The 24,385-nt window shown below is 39.1% G+C and overlaps 2 protein-coding genes across 30 annotated transcripts in view; both read right to left on the reverse strand.

Annotated features, from left to right (window-relative positions):
- The window catches only part of LOC122878315 (discs large homolog 1-like protein), a 110,464-nt gene extending 99,716 nt beyond the window's left edge, over positions 1-10,748 (reverse strand). The window contains exons 1-5 of one of the 9 annotated variants that reach the window (XM_044200980.1): positions 10,594-10,748; positions 10,320-10,463; positions 8,820-8,990; positions 5,110-5,965; positions 4,743-4,869 (exon numbers count right to left, since the gene is read on the reverse strand). In XM_044200980.1, coding sequence (XP_044056915.1) covers positions 4,743-4,869; positions 5,110-5,965; positions 8,820-8,990; positions 10,320-10,338 — 1,173 coding nt within the window. In that variant the 5' untranslated portion in view covers positions 10,339-10,463; positions 10,594-10,748. Of the gene's footprint in view, positions 1-4,742; positions 4,870-5,109; positions 5,966-8,819; positions 8,991-10,319 lie in introns of all 9 variants that reach the window. The other 8 variants (XM_044200979.1, XM_044200983.1, XM_044200981.1 and 5 more) reach the window with 8 other exon arrangements.
- Positions 10,749-16,126: 5,378 nt separating this feature from the next.
- The window catches only part of lrrc7 (leucine rich repeat containing 7), a 126,901-nt gene continuing 118,642 nt past the window's right edge, over positions 16,127-24,385 (reverse strand). For 10 of the 21 annotated variants that reach the window (XM_044199831.1, XM_044199832.1, XM_044199840.1 and 7 more), the window contains one exon: positions 16,127-21,344. In XM_044199831.1, the coding sequence (XP_044055766.1) occupies positions 21,066-21,344 (279 nt within the window). In that variant the 3' untranslated portion in view covers positions 16,127-21,065. The remainder of the gene's footprint in view (positions 21,345-24,385) is intronic. The other 11 variants (XM_044199846.1, XM_044199847.1, XM_044199834.1 and 8 more) reach the window with 9 other exon arrangements.

Here is a 24,385-nt window from a genome sequence, read left to right on the forward strand (position 1 = left end):
GTAAAAGAGTCACAGAAGGTCAGAGAGGGAGATGGGAAGAAGAAATGAATCAAGCAGAATGAGAGAATCAAGCAGTAATCTAGCAGTCTTGAGCTCAGGGACACCTTCTGTTTTTTTAATACATTATCTTAATGAGATAAACGAGATTAACCAGATGAATGTGAGACGGAATCCCTGCAGTCTGTTAGACTATCTGCCAACAAACTGCAGACTTATTTGTGAGTGTGTATGTGTGTGTGTGTATGTCTCAGTCCTCTAGCACTTCCTATCATTCACTAGATCACTTTGATTTAAAAGACAATGCAGCTCTTTCTAAGGCTTCCTTGTTATAATCAGGCCTAGTTATTCATGCTAGTGAGAGTTTAATTCTCTGTCCAGCCTCAAACTCACAATCCCTGGGTTTGCCAGCATGACAGAAGGTCATGCTCCTAATACCTAATAAGATAGCTCATGAACCGGCTGTAAAACAGTATTTCTTACTGAGGCAGCAGGGTGACCTAGTGGCCAAAGTATTTGTCCTTCAAGCAGATAATGTGGTTCAAACACCTAAGTAGAGTCCAAGACAAGTTCCCGAATAAGCACAATCAAGACTGAGTCTGTATCAAGACCCTGTGTCCCAAGACCAAGTATGAAATAGGATTTAACCACACGTTTTTTATTCTGTTAACATGCATGATATAACCTCAGGACAAACTATTGTTTTTGAACGTGCAGGATCAAGTGGTGTGGTCTAGGTCTAGCAGATCAAGTTTTCAGTATGGAAGAACGAGATGTAGTAGAAAGTGGAGGACACAAGGCAAGTCTAATGACTGATGAGGATTTACACATACACACAGAAAAACACACACACACACACACATTATTAGTTCCTTTAGTTGGTTTTGTTGTTACTTCAAACAAAGTGTCTGTAAGGTCATCAAACAGTGTCTGAAACCTACTCCCCCATGCCTTTCTGATGTCAGAATTGTGGGGGCTGTGACCAATAACATCTGTAACTTTCCGAAACCAACAATCCGATAAGCACATTTGGAACATTTCTGAACACTTTTTCCTTTATCAGAAGACACGCCCATACAAACAAGTTCGCTCCAAGCATACCCTGGCCTTTACACCTAGTAGTATTTGCAGTTTTGTTCTAATGAAAGCACCTTTATCAATTAAATTCTTCATCCATCCATTGTCTATACTTACTTATCCTGTGCAGGGTCATGGGGGGCTGGAGTTTATCCCAGCTCACACTGGTTCTGCAAATTTTAAATGGGCCATGCATTTCTGAGCATGCACATATGTGCATAATGTATGTGTTTAATTTTGCCAGCCTTCATTTTGGCCAAGTATTCTCTCTTGCCTTGAGACCATTCAGCCAGTCAGTCAACCAGTGAATCAGTCAGATATCTACACAGCTAGCCAGCCAGTCAGATAGCTAGTCTTTTGAAGTGTGTGTCCTATCAACCCAGTTTCCTGTCTCTCTGGGTGTCACATGTTGTCAGACCAACAGCTCTCTGCATTCCCATTAGAGTCGCTTCACTAGAGCACAACCTGTTCCTGTAAGATATCACCTTATAGCTTGTTCATTCACAAAGTACAGCACCACAATAAGCAACCTATTACCAATTTGATATGGTTAATTGTGAGCAGGTGCCCGTAGTTTCCCATCATTTACTAAGCCTGTAGTTTATTGTGAAGTGCTATATTTGGATTTGTTAAGTGGAATCCCTCAAAGGGCAGGTCTTTATAATCAAAAAGATAATGTGAGGACATCTGGCACATTCAAAGCGTAGCACACAATTCACACACAATTTCAACATAAAAATTAAAGAGATGGCTGTAATGATTGAATGAATGCCATCATGAGAGACACTGCTCACAAAACCTTGATAATTTAGTTATTAGAAAATTTGATCTGAGGCTGTACGTCCACAGTCACACCCTGTTTGTCTCCTCTGCAATCTCCTCTGCTATACTCTAATCTGCTCTCTTCCTGTGTCTCACCTTGGTAGTGAGGATACAGATGCAGTCCATCCTCACCAGTCCGACTGGCAAACTTTCACCAAAACATCTTCCAGCTGCAACTTTCCCGTTCCAGCACGTAGCCGCTTGTTGCTGCTGGAGACATCCTTCTGCCGTCTGTCCGTCTCTGTCTCCTCCTTCTCATCCTCTTCTTTCATCCCTCAATCTCTCTCTCCTCCCTTTCTCATGTCCTCTCCACCTGTCCTTTCATCAGAGTAGCCAGAGAGGGCTTCTCCGCTAAAATAGAGGCCGACTCGGAAACATGGCAGCTGTCCCGGTGCACCTCCACCCGCCCTCTTGTTTTCCAGCTGCTGTCTTCGTTTTATGGCAGCTGGTAGCCACATTTTGACCTCAAAAAATGCATGCCTCAGAATATATATCCGCACACATGCAGAACACACTCAGCACACAAAAAACAGACAGACAAACATGCAGAGATAGGCGCAGAAATGCATACACATGGATGCACAGGCAAACACTCACACAGACAGACGTGTATACACAGACATAAGCACACACACAAATACATATACTACACACACAGACCACTCTCTGCTGTTTTATCAGGTCAGTCTCTGTTTGGCAGGAGTGGGGCGTTAGACTGAGTGAACAGTGACAGCGGTATAGCAATGGATGCTCTACTTTCAACTTTGACTGTGGGTATAGGCGAAGTTAAAGCTCCATATGCACCCTGAAGCTTCACACAGAGATGGGATTTCACTCACTCAGGATATTTGGCTTTTTGTAGATACTCAACATCTCAACAATTGATGTTGGATTTGGAACCTTACAATATACTACTATACATACTACACAAGACCAGCGGAGCAGAGAGAGATAGGAAAGTTGGGTGGGAAATGTCTCACAACTGAATCCCTTGCATAAAACAAACACACACATACACACAATTTTACATTTGTTTCTGTTCCTGTCCTACTCTACTTCTGTCTAGCTACTCCCTCCACTGGACCTGCAGTCATTGTTGGTTCTCTCCTGATGCTTACTGCTGCCAACAGAAAGTTGTTAGTCTGTCCACACTGGGTTGTGCTAATGACACATTATTAATGGGTCTCAATTTCTTCTTCAGCCATTTAATACTAGTAATCTCGTTCACTAAACAATTCAGGATTAATGGATAATGAGCAATGCAAATGCAAAAAAAAATGGTTTCATTTCATTCATTTGGTCACTAAACACTTTCAAATTCCCTTTTTTGTCTGATTAAAATTGATAGCTGACTTTGCAAAAGAAAAGAAAACTAAATTTACAACCCCAGTTTCCAATTGTTATTGGATTAATTAATTAGGAACACCTGAGTAGCACATGAATGTACCCAGAATTACCATCAATCCCAAAATATTACAAGCAGTATTTAGCTAGGAGGTCAAATTTTTTCCTGATGCACATACAGCACTGTACTGACAAACAACTTTAATATAAAGCAAAGTAAGTCAATGTCAGCACAATTTCCTGAGATATCAGCAGCAGATCAAAGCAACAATGTCTACAGTCAGTGTAAGCGTGTGGCCCAAACCACACAAAACCATTCAATTTCCATTTCAGAAAGATCAACAAGACAAAAGCAGTTGCATGAGCCCATCTCTGAGCTTGTTCTACTGACTCTACTGGGCAATAAAATGTTACTGAACTGAATTGATTCCCCTTGTCATATTATGTAATGCAATGTAAGCCAATGTTCAAACAGCCAGCCTGCATAAACGATCTGTCCATCTAATTCTGCTCTCTGCAACCACCAGCAGCCTTTCGGTATACTGGTTCGAGAGGAGACATGTTGTCACCAGTAAAAACATGTTTGACCTATATCAAAACTATTTCCATGTAGGAGAAGTGATATGTTGACATATGTATATACATATATGACACATATATGACATGAAGCAACAAAAAGACTTGAATGATAATGATTCTTCTGTATTTGCATTAGCAGGGGGAACTGTGTTCCTAATTTCTTCATAAATGGCACCCATAAACACAACGTTACACCAAATGACAAGCAGGGCACAGGCAGGGAGCAGAAACAAAACGTGGTGTAACACAGTGAAAGAAAAATCTTTGACACTAAAACAAAATGCCATTATCAAGAAAAGCTAGCCAGTGATGGATAGGAAGGTAAAAAAAAATATTTATCCAACCCTACTGTAGATCTGACAAAATGTTTTGCTGATACTAGATACTGAACTGTTGTGCGGAATTTTTTCAGATTCTAAGACAATCATGACAGCATCATATCTTGCAAGCAGTGTTTAACTGATGTTGTAGCACCACATGGTATCGTGACAAATGTATATATTACCTGACGGATCCCAGCAAAATAAAATGTGATTATGAAAAATCAGAATATGATGAGGATATTAAGAACATGAAAACTACTAGGAAGTCTCTGCCATCTGACCATATAAACATCAATAATGGGAGCCTCATACAGTAGATGATCCAAACCTGACAAGCTCTCCTAGGCACACGGAGATAATGGAGGCTATATTTTCATTTAATAGTAGTTTCTCTAAGACTCAGGAGACATATCATAAACATAACCTCACTTCTTTTCCAGAATCATGCAGCCCTACTGTAACCTCAAGGTTGCCACCCAACAACCGAGATCACCCACCTTCGGATAGGAGGCAATATGTATTATACTCTACTATTAACTGTGGAGAGATTTCCTGCAGGTTTCCTCAGGCACTAATACAAAACAACCACAGATGTCTTACCTTGTTGGGGGTCAGTGGGATTGTAGCTGGCCTGGGGCTGACTGGACCATGGCTATGGTTAGTGGAGGTGACTTTTGCTGACCCGGGGCTGGTTGGACTAGGTACAGAGATCAAGGAGAGAGAGTGTCTGGAGGGGATTGTGATAGTGTCAGCACAATGTTTTATCAAATTGTGACTAAAGTCATACTTTGTTTTTTTCTTTTGTCCACATCTTTGTTGTTAATTGCTCATTGCTTTAGTGTTTTGCACTGATTTTCCTATAGATAATTAATCATCTGAGTCTGTTAAAATGTCAGTTAACAGTTTAAAAGTCTGGATTGCTAATGTACCCTACTAACAATTAAAATGTATGATTTGTTGGACATACCTCAGATGAGGTTCTTCAGTCAAAGGCCCCGGAGGAACTGTGGGGTTGCAGCTGCTAAAAGTAAATTTTCCTTGGTTGGGGCTAGTTGGACTCGTGCTGGGAGTGACTTTGCCTGTGCCTGGGTCTTTCCTGGTCACAAGAGCTGTAGAGATTATGTTATCATCTGTGACTCCGTTGAGACCTGTGCTAGGAGTGGTGCTGGTAGGGGTAAGTTTATCTGGAGTAGTTGGAGACACAAAGCCTTGGATGGTACTGGAGACGAGGGCTGATACAGTCACCAGGTTGAGGTCTGGAGAGACAGAACAGCCTTGTGGATTGGCGGAGGTGGTGGAGCTTTCTGAAGAAACATCAGAGTTGGTGGCAGTAAGATGTGGCTTTGTTCCATTCAGTGATACTCCAGGAGGTGTTTTTATGGAGCCAGTGGGGGTTTCTACACCATTCACTGTAACTCCAGGGGGTGTGGCAGCAGAGGGAGAAGAGGGCTTAGGAGTCTCTGATGCCAATGATATGGAGGCTCCAGGCTGGACAGGAGGGACAGGAGCACGGTACTTGACCTTGGATGGCTGTGACTGAGGTGTAATGGACTTTGTTGTTGGGGAAAAAGGCTTTGTTGTGGGTGTTCCGGATGGGATTGGAGGGGCAGGGGATTTGATTGACTTGGGTTTGGGGGCCAGGGGTTTTGGCTCGGATGATCCTCCAGAAGCTTGGGGGCTCAGGGGACCAGAGGAGGGCTGTGGCTGAACTGAGAGCTCTGCTGGCAGGTTACAGGAGGCAGGGAGGCTCCCTGGACCGTCTGTCTGGTCCACAGAACACTTGCTGTCTGCAAGGATGGTCAACTCGTAGAACTCCTGAATGTCTGGAAGAAGAAGAGCAGAGATTAGAGCCATGATGAATGACTGAAAGGTTAAGTAGATTAGTAAATGTGGTTATGACACATGATGTGTATGACTGTATTGAATATATGAAAGACTAATTACAAAACAAAAACATAAAAACAATGAATGAATAATTGACTAAATATCAGCACACTGAGGTAATGTTTTCTCCAAAGGATACTGAGTGGTAGAGCTGAAAGGAGTTTATGAGAACAGATCAACAGAAAATTAAGTGCCAATTAAACTGATAATCAATTAATCTTTCCAGACATTTATCAATTAAAATCTCAAAACATTTTCTAGTTTAAGCTTCTCCGAACTGAGGATTTGCTACTTTTTTGTCTCAAATAATAGTAAACTGAATAGCTTTGGGTTATGGACAGTTCAATGAACAAAACAAGGCATCTGAAAATGTCACTTTGGGCTCTGGGAAACTGTGATGACATTTCTCACATTTTTTCTCACTTTTTTTTTTTGACATTTTATAGACTGAACAATTGATTGATAAAGCAGTTAATGGACAGATTTATCTATGATGAAAATAATAATTGGCTGCAGCAATAAAAAGCTGCTCCAAATACAGTAGAAAACCTTCATCTTTACTGTATATTGTACATTGCATTCAGATGCAAGCAGAAAGAGAAACCAAAGCAAACACAGCTAATACACTATTGACCTCTAGTGGCAGCACAAGCATACTGGCACCATAGTTATATAAAACTATAGCTCCTGAAGTATTCAAGATTCCCTACTTAAATAGGAAGAGGAAGTTAATTCCACTGTCATTTTCCTTTTTAGAGGTATGCACACTGACAGAACGTATCAAAGTGACTGTTATGATTAGAGGCTTCACTTCCCCCTCTCCGTATACAGACCTGGTTATTCTACATTAAATCATACACATGGTTGTGAGCTCAGGCTGATTATTCAAGATAAGTCTGGTCATAAAAGAAAAAAAAGAGGTGCAGTATATGAGAAGAGGAATATACAGAAAGTTGAAGGAGGATGTGTAAAAAAAAAGGAGAAGAGTGAAGAGTACACAGGGAATTTAACAGTACAATATATAGAAATTATCATAAAATGTTATTATACATTACAGTAATATATATATATGTCAAACATGGATATTTAAATATATCATATGACAGATGAAGTCAAGTCAAGTCCATTTTATTTATATAGCCCAATATCACAAATCCTCAGGGGGCTTTACAATCTGGACAGCATATGACACCCTCTATCCTTAGAAACTCAATTCGGATATGGAAAAACTCCCCCCCCAAAAAAATCTTTTTCAAGTCAAATATCTTCAACACAAAAGAGGTCAAGGATCAATAATAAGAAAAAAAAGAAAGAAAGCGCTTTACAAAAGAAAGACCGTGCTGTTTCAAGATACAACTTTAACACCAGAGATAGCTCCATTAAAGGTCAAAGTCACAAACAGGAACTTAGTCTCAGGTTTAGTGAACAGTACACACACATGTGCATACACGCATACACACAAAACAGAGATAGGATTGTTAAGGTAAGAGCTAAAGTTGTGGGTGTGGCACAAAGCAGGTGGGACCAGGGACTAAGAACCAGTTTCTCGTCATGCACATAACCACACAGACACACATGTGCTTAGTGTTTTCCTTCCTTCCTTTCCTTCCTTTCCTAACCAGCTAGACACAGACTGTTAACTCTTTGGGAGGAATTTGTACTTGCTACACATTCTCTAAATGTGTGCATACTTTCTACAAAGGGCCCTGTGTTTTCTGTCACAGGCCACATCTCGCCTACATCTGTGTGTTCTGAACAGTCATGTGATAGTCCAACATCTTGCAGACACCATGAAAACTAGTGCTACCACTTACAGAAAGCCAACAGTGCTCCTCTTCTTCTCTTATGATCAGTCCGCCCTTCTGTCTGCTCTCTTACAGCCAAACCTTTTTATCTTTATTTGGACAAAAGCACACACAAGTTCCTGTCTTTCAGCCTCCATATACAGTCCCAAACACATTGTATCCTCCCTGACTGACACACTGCACTGCTCTGTCAATGTTTAAGACATCATCACTCACAAAACACAAGGCAAACAAACCTGGCTGAAGCGTAGCAACACTGAGTTTCGTAACTTGACATGAAGACCAGCACAAGAGCCAAGCTAATGGGTCAGTTCACCCAAATCACAAAAAAACAGTAGCATCTAACCATACAGTTTCTGTTTCATTTGCCAAGGTTTTGAAATAATCCAACATTACATTTGAAAAACTGCTAACTAAAACCTCTTTCCATGAACAATGTCCCAGTTACTCTAGGTAATCAAGAAAAGGTAGAAAATAGTGAAAACTGCCCATAGAAAGGTATATGGTTTCTCCCAATTTAAACCTTTATAAAAGAAGAAAAATGATTGTTGAATGATGTGATTTGGGTGAAGTAGACCTTTAATCTAACATTACTACACTGATTTCAATACTTCAACCTCTAGTAATGCATGTTAAATGTGGCCTAGGGCAGGAAAATGTGAAATACATGCAAACAACTACAACTTAAGATACTTTAAAATGCATTTAATACTGAACAGGACATAGCGCAAACAAAGGTTAATTTTAAAAGGGCCATCCGCATTCACACTGTGAGCAACACAATCAACAAGTCACCTGAAGAATCCTTTCATCTCCTACAGATGTCAAATCCAAGCATCAAAAAATTATAGGAGGGTCAATGGGCTGGTCAGCAGATAAAATCTAACCAAGGCTTCAAAATCAACACGTTGTAATGTTCGGTATAAAGTGATGTGTAGAAGAACAGTGGCTTCCTGGGTATATGAACAAACATAACAGATATGCTCACCAAGCAGAGCGCTAAAGAGCTGACTTTGGAAGACATTGATGACTCTGTCCAGAGACTGCTGTAGCTGGTAGTCTTCCTCCACAAGGCCCTGTTTGGTCTGGCTCTGGTTCTGCTGTCTCTGATCAAGTTTGGCCCGGTACTGCTGAAGAAGCTCCAGGGCTCGCTGAGCATCTAAATTCAAAATATACAGGTAAATAACAACAACTCTTAATTCCCCTATAACTAATGACTGAAAGGGAAGGACAAAATTCTCCAGGCACTCTTAAGTAGAGCAAGGAGATTAGGTACTGTATATTAAAAGCCTGTACTTAATTGAGGATTACTATGGTTAAAAACTGACTGGTTCGGACCTTACAGGGTCTTCATCAGGGTGAAGTTAATAAAAGACACCTGGCTCCACATAGTGAGTGTGGACACAGGCGTTAGTCTGTCAATACGCTTTTAATAAAAATCATCTCCTTGTTCTTCTCAAGAGTGCCAGAAGATGCCTGTTTTCAGTGTTTGACATCAATGTTGAATTGCATATTTGACCGCAACTAAATATTAAAGGTAAATAAGGTGTTCATTCAGTACTTTACACGGATGTAACAACTGTTTGCTTTGGAAAGGTAGCTCGAGATGCATGATTACCCTCAGCTCCTGAATTAATATCACTACAATATGATATTACAATAAAAACTGGAGTTTTGAGTGATATTTTTAACTTGTCTTAATTGTAAGGGAAACGATGGCTCTTTGTGGTAAATACTGAAAATGCAGCCTATTTATGGCATTGATGTAACTCTGATGCAGAGGGGCATGTGGGCAATAGAGTTTATGGTGTAAAGGAAGGCTTGCAGACTGCATTCCAGGCCCCATGGCAATCTGAACAGCTGATTAAACCGGAAGCACTGACAGATCAACATCAAACTCAGACTAAATTTAGTGCGGCTTCCTACAGTGAAAGATGTCAAACCAAACGATATTCAAAATAATTCCTATTTTATTATAGCTCCAATATATTCAGCAGAACATGTTTTCAGGTATTAACCAGTTGCACATTCACACACATTAATACAGCATGCAATTAACATTAGGCAGAGTCTGAGAATCTTGAGCTGAATTCTCTCTATCTAGGTTTTAGTGCATACCACTTAACAGACTGTAAACCAGTAAAAGCGGATTAAAAAATAAAATGCTGCTTGGTGGTTAATTTATGTGCCGAATTTATCACAATGTGCGAATTATTAGTAAAAGCTCTTAAATTATGATCTATAAGTTGTATGCGTACACCAATAATCAATTCAGCGTTACATTACGGGTGTTTTAGAGAAGTTTAGTGCTCTGGTTGACGTTAACTAACACGCTAGAGAAGAGCATTTCGCTGAGCTATCAACATCAACGCAACCTTTAAGACTGGTTAAAACAGTTGTATTCGATGTCGTTTCTTCACCAAAACAAAATTCAAAAAACAGAGATGGAAATAAAGACAGATAATTATCAAAAAAACATTTCATTTACCTTTCTGTCGCACAGGCATGTTGACTCGCACAGTACTCCTCCCCGGGGCTTGTGTCGCTGTGACAGTGTATCTGTTATTACAGATGTGTGCGCCTGTCCCGGGACAGCCTGCCTCCAAACTGGGACGCCGAACTGACACCCAACCTGTCGTTTCATCAAAAGAAAGACTTTATTAAGTGTTTGAAAGTCCGAGAAAACAGTAACGGTGGCTGAGAAAAGAGAAACTGTCAACCGTTGACAGCAAACGTTGATAGTCACCACGTGGACTTAGTACCCGGAGATGTCGCTTGTTTTTTCTCTCTCCGTCTCTTTCACTTTAACTCTCCCTCTGTCTCACTTTGGTAAAACTAGTTCTCCATTTCTTCATTCAGGTGACTTGACTCAAAACGCTGTCCGACCGGTTCTTGGGCGGTCCTGTGGGAAGGACACACACACCTAGATGTCTCTAAAAGACACACACACACACACACACACACACACACACACACACATTCATGCACTCACCTCAAAACACCATTAAAGCTTGGTTTGAGAGGCTCTTCATAAGCAGCTTCTGTATGATGGTGGTATTGTCATGTCAAACAGCTATTGTGTGCAGTGGATAAAAGCCTGTCTATTCCAAGGCCTGGATCTAATCCACTCAACTCTGAGTATAGGTTTGGGTTTAGCAGATACTGATTAGACTCCAGATGTAGATCTATGTAACCTCTCATACTGCTCCCACTGTCTTAGGCTGTTATGATGGTTGTCATACATTTGTTGACTAAATTGTACAGATATAAAACAAAAAGTCTGGTCAAATATAACAGCAAAAATCTATTTGCTCTGTGGGGTGTGTAGGGTTGATATCTATTTATGGTGCCCACATGCATGCACACACACAAAACACTACCACAATCTAAAAAGCAAGGTGTATGAGCAACCCAATTGAAATGTCACAGGTGTAATCCCACCGGCTGGTCCAGGCAAGCCCATCCCTGTGTGAGTTTGGTCGTATTGTCATGGTAAACAGTTTTATTGTGTTGAGTTTAAAGCTTCTCTATCCCAGGTTTGTCCCTATCTCTCAACTTAGATCCATGGCAACTACCAGGGCCTAATTTACCCAAAACAACACCAAATAAAGGAGTATACATTCGCCTTAGCTTTTATACAAAGTGAAAAGAAAACCAAAAGTTTCCAGTAAGTTTAAGAGTAGGCCTATCTTTTTCAGACCATTTTGGTTAAACAAGTGGCACAGCAGAAAATCAAGTCAATGCCAAATACTTTAGTATCTAACATTAATGCATTAAAGATTGGTTAGGTAATAGTTTTTATTTTAATATTTTATCAATCTATGTAAAATAGTTGCCAGTTGGTAACATGCGAAGCTGCTCCCAGCTTAAGAGCTAACACAAGCTAACATTAAGCTAACTGTATCGCCCCAAACCAGAAACTAAGTGAGTGACAAAATGTCAAAGATTTAGGAAGCCAAAGAGAGATGTGGTGGACCAAGTCAGGATTAAAGGTGGGGTATAACCCAATACACGTCTTTTTGTCAAATTCAGCAAAATGTTATCTCCTCATGGTCTGCTAGCTGTCCGTTGCTGTTTTTGCTCAGTGTAGTAGGCAATTGTCCACTAACACGTATTAGTCATAATGACTCCATAAGCGAAATATGGTAATTTGCTGCAAGTTTGTTTTGGAGTCTTCCTGCCCTCTAGTGGTCTAACAAACCCTCAATGTCACTTAATGTAGTAACATTAATGTCAGTTGTTTGAAAAATGTTCTACATTTAGCACCAAACATGGCATCTACTTCTACCTTAAGTTTGCCATAGCATCTCTTTTCTAACACTTTACATCCACACCTTTTGGTGATAGTAGGCAACTAGCATGATCTCAAACATGAACCGTTAGATAAAATAAGTAATATTTCTTATGTAAATAAAATTTGTATTGGAGAAGTTAACGTTTTAAATACAAACTTTGACAATATTGTGTCTTGCTAACAGTGACAACTTCTTGTGTTTCCAAAATGTGCTGTTTATTAGGTTGCTGCCATTTCACAATAGTTTCAAAACTAAACTTAGCTACATCATTGCAAATATTTAACTTACAAAACTGATCTGAGACCATATACAACCACACATTTAGCCTATTAGTGGAAGAGTGGCTAATAAAAGTTTGGCTCATGTTTTGTTTGCTTACTATCACTTAAGATACAATGTTTACAGGAGCTAAGTTTGGCCTGGTTTAGCTAAAAATATTAAAATATGCCTTTTAACAACTCCAAAACTGTCACCACTACACCCAGGGTTCTTCTGGGTTTTGTTCTGAGTAAGGACAGTGCATGCATCTCTGAAATGGTGCGCACAGTTACTGGGCCCAACTAATGCTTGTCAGTAAATAGCTCAATAAATAGCCAACTGCTACTTAAACTGTAATGTCTCATTTTATATTTCTTTAATCCAGTCAAAAATACACAAAATACGATGTGTAGGCTAAATAAGACACCTTTGTACTTGTTGGAAGCCAGGTTGTTCCACTTTTGATGGAGCTAGACTAACTGTTTCCCCTTGCTACCATCCTTGTGCTAAGCTAGGCTAAATACATCCTGAACAGTGCACTGGATGAACAGAGAGGAAATTGGTATTGATATTCTCTTTATACTCTGGAAAAGACAGCAGACAAGTTGATTTCCCTAATTGCGGGAGTGTACCATTTATATTCTTTGTCTCACTGGCACCAGTCTATTTGACATTGTATGATACATTAGTTTAACTCGGTTACAGGGTCATCAATCAAACCCTTGACAGTAGAGATGCTAACGGTTGTCAGAGTAAAAAGACAGAAAGGCAACATTAGAAATGCAAAGTTGCTGCAGGGCACACATTAGTCCTGCACGTTGGACACAACATAACTTACTGTATGTCAATGTCTGTCTGTAGACATTGGAGTGGCTGTAGGGACACTTCATCTGTATACACTGACCACACACATACGCAGGCAGCAGCTGAATGCAGGTCATGGACTCAGTCTCTGGTATTGTCATTGATCAGGTCACAAGAGCGTATTGACAGCTTTGGTGGGTACACAAAAACTCTCGCTCTGTATCTCTTACACACACAAACACTCACACACACTGATGCCAGCATAATATATGAGTTAACGTGGGAAGAAATGTATGCATGATTGTGTAAGTGGGTTGGTCACACAGAAGTATAATTTTGTCCAAACCAGTGTGTAAAAGAGAGAGTAAAGAGGAAAGGGAACAAAAGGGCATTATTCTGCTTTCGTCACTGCATGTGTTAGTGTATGTGTGTGTGTGTACTATTACCCTCTATTGTTAATTGTCGGCCTGTAGGCTGTACCACAGTAAGCAGAGCTGTTCTACAGAGGGCACTGATGCCAGGAGAACAGTGGGGAATGGTACAAGACAGACATGGGGAAGAACATTTAGCCAATGATACCTATCTCATTATAATCCAGCCATGCATCTTACTATACAAAAGGCTATACCACAATTTAGTGGTATATAATAATGCAGTTAGTGAGTGGTTAGCAGTGGTAGAGGAAGTTGACCTAAATGTAGTAATATCACAGTGAAATATTCCATTACAAGTAAATGTCCTGGATGCAAAACCTTGATTAAGTACGCTAAAAGTATTTAAAAGTAGCATCAGCAAAATGTACTATGTGAGTGTTATAGGAATATCTTTATTATTGGATTATTATAACTGGTGCATTAACGTGAAACAGTGTTTTAATGCTGTAGCTGGTTGATGCGGAGCAAACTTTTACTACATTATACACTATTGGTTACTTAATCATATTTTTTAAACTGCTATGTTTGTATGTACAAATTTAAACTGCAAAGTAACTATAGCTCATATAAAAGTGGAGTAAAAAGTAGGTCTACAATATTTGCCTCTAAAATGTATGGAGAAGTATAACCTAGCATAAAATGGAAAAAAAAACTTAAGTAAAATACAAATACCTCAAAATAAATATACTTAATGGAAGTTACATTCTGGTACCGGCGGTTAGTTAGTCACTCATACTATGGCCATTGGAAAATACTAATTTCTGGCTGGCAGAATTGCAGGTATCCATAGCAACATGACACAGTTGCTAGCTACACTGCTAATAGTTTTGCTATCTCTCACTCACACACAAACTTAGCCATGACGAACTTAAAAAATGGGTGAATAGATAATTATTTGAACGACAAAGCTTCTCCTTTCGCCTGTGGTAAGTGGTCACGGTATAAAGGCGACAATAGATGTGTAGGTGTCCTGATATAGCTAGAAAATAACAGACTTAGCTTCATGTCCTGGCTTGCTTCGCCTCCACCTTGTTCATTTATGTTATTTTTGTAAAGGACACAACCACCTGTATTATTACATAATTACATAACGTACTTTAAGTTTTCACTACTTAGTAACAGGCTTGCAATGAATTTACCATAAATAGATTTGTGCTGAAAAGTTCAATAGATATTAGCAAGTGGGCTAATATCTATCTATTTAGGTGAGAGAGTAAGTTCAAAAACTGCTGAACATAAATGTTCGCCATCAAACCTAACATGTTCCCATGATGGATTTTAGAGACAGACAACAGAGACCAAGTTGCACTCTTGCAAAAATTATTCATAGTATTAAGTTAAACAAATGACAAATAACAGACAAAATCTTCCATAGGCCTATTTTAGACTGAATGATGAATGAATAAGCACAAGACTGAATGATGAATGAATAAGCACATTGAGCTTATGATTTTCTTACTTGGCCATAAAATGGACTAATCATGTAATTGCCTTGTTATATATGGATAATAAGGTTGTGGATAAATCAAAGGCTGAGTGCAGTAGGTGTCAACAAGTTTAGAGGTCAGAGAAGTGAGGTTAGTAGAGAGCAGGAAGGATCTTCTTTTTTTTTCCAGTTGCATGTGCTATGAGCAAAATCCAGCAGGATTTTTATACATTATACTTACCACAGTGGACCAAACTTTGTCTTGGAGATTCTGAAAAAAACAAACACTGACATGGTTTTCTACCTTTGATGAGAAACTCTGTTTCACAGCTGTCCCTCTGTGATCCACAGCTCAGATAAGTGTCAAGAATAGATGAGCTGGACGGACAGAGAGGGATGAAGAAGATTCAGGCTGTTAGACTAATGGACAAAGAGACAAAGGAGCATCTGCTGACATGATGAGAGTACTGAGATTAATCCACAGAGAAGCAGAGGAAACTGAAATCTACCACAGACCTGCTGAGGCAACCTTCATCACTCCATTCTTTATCCCTCGCGTCCTTTCTTTACCTCATCTCTTTTTCTCTGCCTTCCTTCTTTATCCATCCTACTTCATCTGTTTATTCTTTCTCTCTATCACTTTATCTCTTTCATTAATCTTTTTTCTTTCTCCTTGTTCCTTTCCTTCACCCCTTTCTCTTTCTTTCTGCCTTTTTTCTTTCTGCCTTTTTTCTTTCTCTCTTTTCTCCATCTGTCCTTCCTTCACTGCAGTCTCTTTCCTTCCTCCATTCTTTTATTTCCTTCCTTATTTTGGCCCATGCCTTGTCAGTTTTCTCTTTATTTGCACAATTCTTTATCCTCCTTACACATCCTTAGCACTTCATACCTTCATAACTTTCTTCCTTTTTTCATAACCTAATTTCCCCCATTCTCTTCTTCTTTTGTCTCATTCCCCTTTTTGTCCTTACATCTTTCTCTCTTTCTACAGCAATAAAGACGCACAGAGGTGCAGAAAGAGAGCTATCCCTCTCTTCTGCCCTCCTAAAGACAGAGCTCAGTGCACCAGGAGGAACCCAGATTACCAATAGTGACATTTTTATTATTTGTACAATAGAGACTTTAGTACATTATTCAAAACACTTCTTATATACTGAAAAAATGGTACGTCCCAAAGCCCAAAATGGCTCCAGTATAATCGGTGCACAGCATTTTTTCAATTTTATACATATATTATTTTTTGTAAAAACTGTATCTTAAATAGTATGTACAGATAGCGTCTGCAAAATGCATTCTAAACACATGATATATATTATATATACTTCTGCAATTACATTTCTCCGCATTAATACTCAAACTTAAAACTGGAAGGATTTCAACTTGCATGTGCAAATAAATAAAGAAATAAATAGTTCTGTTAAATCGTCACTAAAATTTGTCCAACTTATAACTCGACAGCGGTTCTCTCTTCGGAGGTCAAAGTACTTTTTGTCACACAACAGAAGAAGCAGCATTCAAGTTGGGTAGGTGTAGGTACTGCAGAAAGCATGAGTACATTCACAATCAATATGAGTCATTTTAAATTGGATTTCATTCACAGCTATGTACAGTGACACCGTCCTCAGCATTTGTTCAGCTTATATGTAGTTTAAACACATAGAAAATGACTATTTTTATAGTCATATACATATATATACAATATATATTTGTATAACACAAATTCACAATTACAGTAGAAATACATTTTATACAGTTTTGGATAGTACATGTGTAGGTGTACATGTAGGTCTCCAAGTCATACTGTGCGTACTTCCATCCATAACTTTGTTATAAGTGTCATTATTATAAAATATCACAATTTTTGAGCAAAGCTAAGGTATATCAATATATTTAGAAAGAATTACCTGAAACATGTAGTAAAAAATAATTATATTATCAAACCTTTTTCTCTGTTCTCATCGCAATATCTTTGATATTTCAAACTCTAAATAGGGTTGGGTGAGTACCTGTGGTTAAAATCTCTCAACCACAAGACTAAACTGTGCCATTTTGTGTCCCTTATATTGAATTAACTAAATTCTAACGCTTATTAAAAGGGTTGACACAAAATGGGCACAGGATGACACTGTCATGTCAAGTAAAAGCAAAGGACAGTGAAGGATGTTGTTTTGCTCTGGATGAAACATCAGATGTTATACAGAACAGAACAAAACTCCCCGTCATGAAACGTCTTCAAGACACGTGTTGCATTTACACGAAGACAGAAAATGAACCTCTTTACTCTTTTTCTGTGGTTACTTCTTTCATGTCAATACAATTTCTGAAGCATGGCCATGAAGGTCAGATTTTATAAGACCACACTGACATGGCTCCAGAAACCTCTCATTCAATCTCACTTTCTACGTCTGTGTCTACATGTTTCCCTGCTCTTCTAAATGCCATATTCCAAACACTACCTGACCCTATCCACATATAATTTTTAACATTCACCAACAAAGTTGGCAAATCTAACTTTCCATGTACACCTAGAGTCAATGAGCATCTCCTCAGGTTAAAAAAGTTACACTGAAATTTCAAGTGTAGCCAAAAGTCTTTGTGACACAGATCAGATCTTTCCCTGATTGTCTAAAAAGGGAAATTCTGATTCACTACAGATTTACTCATTAAGACACTAACACTGTGTGTTATACCTTATTGATTCTTGTAGGGACATTCTCTTTTCTCTTGTTGCTTTCCACAGGGAGGCCATAGGTCAGGACACGTCAGCAGAGTGGATACTTGCCAAATGTTAAAAAACAGTTTCCCTACACGCTGCTGCTCCCACTGTGTGCAGATCAGATCTGGGCCACAAAGAGGTAAAGCTCTGATGTTTTGGGCATGTGTAAATACAAGCAGGGAGGGACAGAGGGTCCATATGGCACCAATTATAGAACATCAGTCTCACTGAAACTCAGTGGTATAATACATCTAGAGTCTTCTGCAGAGTAGAGAACTCTAGAAGCCAACAGAAAATGGTTGGCTGACAGTGACCAGTGATATGAAAGCATGCTGTGACTTTATCATACAACTCAAACAGCTAAAAAGGGATGTAACATTGCTGTAACGATACTAGAAAACAGGACCTCAAAATATGGCACAGAAATTATGAATAATGTTACAGTGTGTGTGTGAGTGTGACTGGTTTTACGATAGTAGTTGAATTCTAAAAATCAGGCTAGAATATAGACAGGGCTTTATTATGCAATAGTGCACAGAGCGTACCATTGCATATGTGTTGTGTATGGGGGCACATACATCTACTGTATATGTGCGTTTGCCTGTGAGTTCACGTGTATGGCAGTGTATGTAAACATTGCTTGATAGATGGCACTGCAGGACAAGTTAGGCTCTGCTGAAAATCTCAATGGGCCGAGCCTCAGAAATATTGCTTTAGCTCTTTTCAGCACAGCTGTGCAAGCAACAGTTTTAAAAACAAAAAAACAAGTAGCAGTGATGAACTATTAACAGTGTTTTCTTTACAGAAAAAAAATCAGTAGTATACTTTAGAAAATCGTCCATTTGGAGAAATAATCCCTGTATGTTCATAGGAGAGGATTCAGAATGTGGTTTATCAACAATATTTATATTAATCATAAACTTTTAGAGCTGTCTGTCCAGGCCCCAAGGAGAGTGCAGCTCTAGAAAGCTGCAGCTTGATGTATATGTACACAAGGCAGAAAGTCTTAAGTTTTCAATTTCTGTACACTGGAGGCAATAATACCTGCAGAACAGAGCAGAACAGAAGACAGCAGAAAAGAGAAGAGAACAGAAGAGAACTGGACAAAGCAAATAAGAACAATGAAGAACATGGGAAGTGAATCATGTGCTACACCAAACAAATTATTCTAAATCTACCACGGACAGCAAAATAAAAGGCAGTGGAGAAAAGCAAAAACACCCCAGAACTCTAACTAACCAACAAAAATAAACTATTCAGACTGACCGATCAGATGCCTAATTAACAAACCAACCACAAAATCCAAATTGCAGCAGCCCTGTAGGAACTCAAAGCATAGAGTCCTCTTGTGGTCCATCCAGTCGTCGATCAGGTCCCTGACCGCTGGTAGACAGAAGAGCCGATATGTTTCCTATGGTACATTTGGCACTAGTATTTGCCTTTGGTCCAGCAATAGGCAAATAAATGTCTGTGTATTCCCCTAAAAAGGTAAAAAAGGCGGCTCATTTTTCAGTTCCACAAGCCTCCAGCGGAGGGCAGGTGAGGTGGCGTGGGATGGCGATGAGCAGAGTAGAGAAGCGTTGTTGTGTTTGTTTGTTTGTTATAAAACTATTTTTAGCGCGTGCTGCTGTCTCTCAGAACCACCAAGTCCACCGTCCGCTGGAAACTCTTCAGCAGAGAGACGGCTGTCTCGTGCTCCATGTGTAAAAAACTATGTCCGTTAGCCTGCAAGGCAAACACGCAGCACAGTCAACAGCATGTGTGTGTGCATGTATGTATAGAGGTATGTGTGCTGTAGTATTTCCATACATATGTCTATGTGGGTGTGTGTGTGTGTGTGTGTGTTTGTGGAAGGATGGAGGGTCACTGCCATCATTATCTCAGTAACACATCACTGTTGGGGAAAAGAGAGAGAAGAAGAGGAGCTACACAGTCATGCTGTAGAGAGAGAAGGGGTAAAGACAAAACAGGGCTTTAAGATGAGTTCATCCAGCTAAACTGTACATCTGTGGAGAGAAGATGAAAGGGGAGGAGAGAGGGGAGGAAAACATGAAAGGAATGAGAGATGGGGGAAGGGGGGTAAATCTGTCATGGCAATACAATTTGAAACTCTGAAATAATAGCTACAGTAATTATATAAATAAAGTAAATATTTATAAATAGTTTCTGTTTAGTGTTTATTGATTCAATTTGACTGATACTAATCTACATGGGAGGTGGATGTTGTTTAAATAGCTATGGTTGCCCCTGGTAAAGTATCCCTGCAAGGTGTAACAATACATAATTTCCGCATCAAAATCAGAGTGTACTCATGTTTACTTTTTCACAACTTATATTTAAGAGAAACAATGTAGTCATCTGAAAACTAACATACTGTAATTCAGGCAAACTGCAGTATTCAGTTACTTTCAGAATGCAATGTAGAAAAGTTCCCAGTGTTTAGGCCCATATCTTATACAAAGTTACTGTATATAAAGAGCGATTATACAGTGAGATAACGAAGAAGAAGATTGGGAAGATCACAAAAACACACGTCTGGCTCAAAGATCTGTTTTGGTTAGAAAAATTGTTAATTGACCTGGAAATATCTAGGTGGCAAGCAATACTAGTATAAAGAACAACTATATTGTGAGACCAAAGCATTTGGGCTTGTACCTGTCATCAGGGTCAAAAAAATCCATGTGAGGATGCTCCACTGGCTGATTGTTTGTGTAAGTTTTGCAATATTTTATCTTTCATGCTTATTCTGTTTAAATATTCTTTGTAATGTGTTTTATGATGACGAGTACAAGTAGAAACTCTTTGGGCCAGAAATCACTACTCTGCTTCAATAAAAGAGGTAGCCATGATAAGAGTGAATTCTGCTTGTACTAGTTGAATTTTTGTTGACTTCTGTGTCGCCACTGCAGTCCCACAGTAGTTACGACCAACACTGTATGATTATGTAGCTTAAAGTAACTTCAGTCGTTTCTCAACTTCATGAGGTTTTCAAGTTGTCAGTTTCAAAGTAATAGTGATAACAGTATAAATGACATATTGTTTTAGGCTACTCAAATCCCCCGTGATCTTTGGCTAAAAAGTTTTTGGGTGTCACTGGCTAATGATGAATGAAAGAGAGGGTGTGTGTGTGTGTTTGTGTGTGTGTGTGTGGGGGGGGGTCATGCCTGATTTCGGGACCAACAGGTACACACACAGAGGCATCAATGTACAGGCAGGAAAATGCAGAAGTCTGATATAAACACCCAGTAAGACAACACCAGTGGGTGAGTTAATTTGTGATCACTGGCTCAATCACTGCTGCTAATCAGTGTTTGTGTGTCTCTGTTGAATAGCCTGTATAAGAAAATGTCCAGCTAACTGCAGCAGGTAAAGTGTACATGACTTCCTCTTTTTTCCTACCGAATGCTCTGTCTCGCTGTTTATGAAATAAGGGAAGGGTTAGGGAGGGAGAGAGGGCAGGGCATGTGGCTGTTTCTGGCCCATGTGATGATGAGTGAGAGGATGTTACCTGCAGTATCTTGTCTCCGGGCTGCAGGGCGGAGGCGGCGGGCCCGTCATGCTGTACCCTAGTAACAAAGATACCCTATAAGTCAAAATGATACACCGTTAGGACAACACAGGGACACGATGGTTTAGAATCTTTGCCTTTCTCATTCTCATCTCAATATCCACCCCCCCAAGAAAATCACAGTTCTTCCAAAAATATACGGGAAGTTCACCAACGCATTCTCGTTGGTCTAAATTTAGAGAGGCATGCAATTAATGATGACATAATTTTAGTCATTTAAAGTATTTGGGTTTACTTGTTATTGGCATTTATCTTCAAATTTACAAAAGCTGAGTGATACATTCCTCCCAAAAAGACATAGACTATACATGTCAAAATGGTTTATCATCTAATTATACAGATAAGGACTTGGCATAGAATAGGCATGATGTTAGAAAGAGAGAAAAATAGATATACAGTAAATATATAAAGAATAGGGGAAGAAGAATATAGGTGTGGGATGGGTAATGACTAGGGGAAAGAAGTAGGTAGCAGGGAGGGCAGAAGATATTTCATCCCCCATATTTTCCCTCAATAACCCAAGGCAGAGATTGTAAAAACACCAACATCTTTTCACTGAGATCTGAAAGATGTTTTTGAACACAGAAAGTGTAGGACAATGCAGCTGTATCAACTCAACATGGTTCAACAGGTTGTGCACGTGTTGAACACACAATAGTGAGCTTAACAGATAAATGTGCCACAAGTGACACCAGTTAACCAAAAACAATATGATGTAGTATTGACAGTGAAGTAGCACCTACATACTACAGTCTATGAGTGAATGCAAGAACACATATATTGCATGTTAAAGAGGTGTATATCTTAGAAGTATTAGTTTAGTTACTATTCACAATGGCATTTATACAGTGAGCCTCATACATGTATACAATCAAATAATTTTGATAATGTGGCTATGAAATGGTTTAATTTTGTATGCAAAGTGCAGCATATTTGCAATTACAACAAATGCAAATGACAACATACTACAAACATCGACTTAATTAATTGTTATTTGGATCTGGTCAGTTCATTTTAGTAGTTTTACTTCATGTCCATTCACACCCTTCCAGGTACTGAGAAAGTGGACTTTAAAACTTAATGACATGTCCCTGTCAGGTCCCATATGGAGCTCACTGTACATTACAAATGTGTTTGTTAGCAGCTGAAAATTGTTAGTCACAACAATTAAACATTTACACACTTTAAAGCAGTTGCACACGGAGCTGCAGTGCCCTGTAAAAACCTTCAATCTTTACAATTTCTGAATTTTTCCGAATGTGCCATTTTCATGTGCCTATTTGTAAGACATTGTTAAGTTTGACCACAAGCTTATCCACAAGTGGAGACAATATTAGTAGTCAGTTACATAAAAAGCACAATAGCAGGGGTGAGGTTTTTGCAGCTCAGTGATAACATATACATAGTTTTCTCTAAAAGATGACAGTTGATAAGTTTGTTATCGATAGCAGCTCAGTGTGCAAAGACACCACGTTTAACAACACCAGGAACAGAAAATTGGATTTTCAGACGTTCATGACCCAGATCTGACTAAAAATCCATGTTCTGCTCCTTAAAACCTTGTCTTCTTCTGTTCTTAAACCGAGGATGAGAAGCTAATACATCAAAGCCCGGGATCCCACTCCTGTCAATACAGGAACTGAGTCACTGTCTCCACTCGCTGAATTCTAATTAGCCAGAAGTGAAACTGACCCAGCGGCTTAGAGTGCCACAGCTAGTCTTTTAAGTCAAACTTAGAAGATCATTGTCATTTCTTTTTTAGAAACCTGATAATGACTTCTGGCAGGTTTTACAAAGAAATCATTGAGGGATCTAAACTTTGAAACAACTTGTCGGATTCAATGTGATCCGGAAACTCTGTTCTGACAAGTATGTTTTGTAAACCCTCAATCAATCAATTTAGTTCTTGGAAGATTATTCTGTTTCTATACAAGAAACACATGTAAATAGATTAGATGTTTAAAGGGGAGTGATCGAGCCAAAATGTGTTGTTTCAAGTAAAAACAAACAAAAAAAACGTTATGAAAAAGGATATTGCTAGACACATTTACAGATGATATAAAACTAAAAGATTCTGTCAAGTTTAGGGTTATAGTTGTGTCATTTGAACAACACACAAACATGCACTTTTCGTAGTGAAATATTCGTGTTGTGTTCAGCCATTATAAAAGATAGAGGTCATAGAATTTAGAAGCAAAACTATAACAAGATATTGGCTCTTTTTCCTTAAAAAGGCTTAACTGAAAAAGGTCAAAAAACATAAAAAAGAGGCAACAATAATCCGGGCTACAAATGTGTCCTAGCCGAGATACATCAGAAGATGGGTGCAAACAACAAGCTGACCAAAAGGGGGAGCCACAGTCCTTTGGAACAGCCGTGGCTGTAGTAGGCTCTAGGGATCAAAACCACAGATGTATAATTAATCAATCAAGCTGTTTTGATACACAGTCCTTTTTAACTATTTAAACTTTGGCTCAGTTTAGCCTCAGGGCTGCCCTTAATTTACATTAAAAGAAAATTAATACAATTTATGTAGTCCTAAACCTGGTAATGCCTACTCTGACTAAAATAGTCACAAATGTATATGTGGAAAGGGTTGGACAAACCACAATGAGTTCTCATAACTAGGTCAGAAAAGACGATCAAACCAAAATCAACAGCATCTGCATTTGTTTGAGCTAAAACAGCTGACAAATCAGCCCTGGATAACCATTGAAAAAACATGAAAGCAACCTTCAACTGCTTCAGCAAGATGCCACACATGTGTGGATGGAAGTAACAAGGGGACCAGAGTAAGAACAAGGTGATTTCTTGGTGACAGATAATAACTGTTTTTATATCATGGTAACTGGCAGATATCCATCATGGGACCCTGTGGGGGCCACATGTGTGTGGTCTGAGGTGAGCAAAGCAGACATACAGTTCATACAACGCCACATTTAGGACACCAAAATGCATATTTCACTTTAGAACATTTACATCTGAACCATACATACTCCCATGACTCAACATTTGCTGACGTTAACTGGTGTCAGTGCAGATAGGCAGAAGATCAG

The sequence above is a fragment of the Siniperca chuatsi genome, linkage group LG6 (genome assembly GCF_020085105.1).
Source record: "Siniperca chuatsi isolate FFG_IHB_CAS linkage group LG6, ASM2008510v1, whole genome shotgun sequence".
Classification (NCBI taxonomy): Eukaryota; Metazoa; Chordata; class Actinopteri; order Centrarchiformes; family Sinipercidae; genus Siniperca; species Siniperca chuatsi.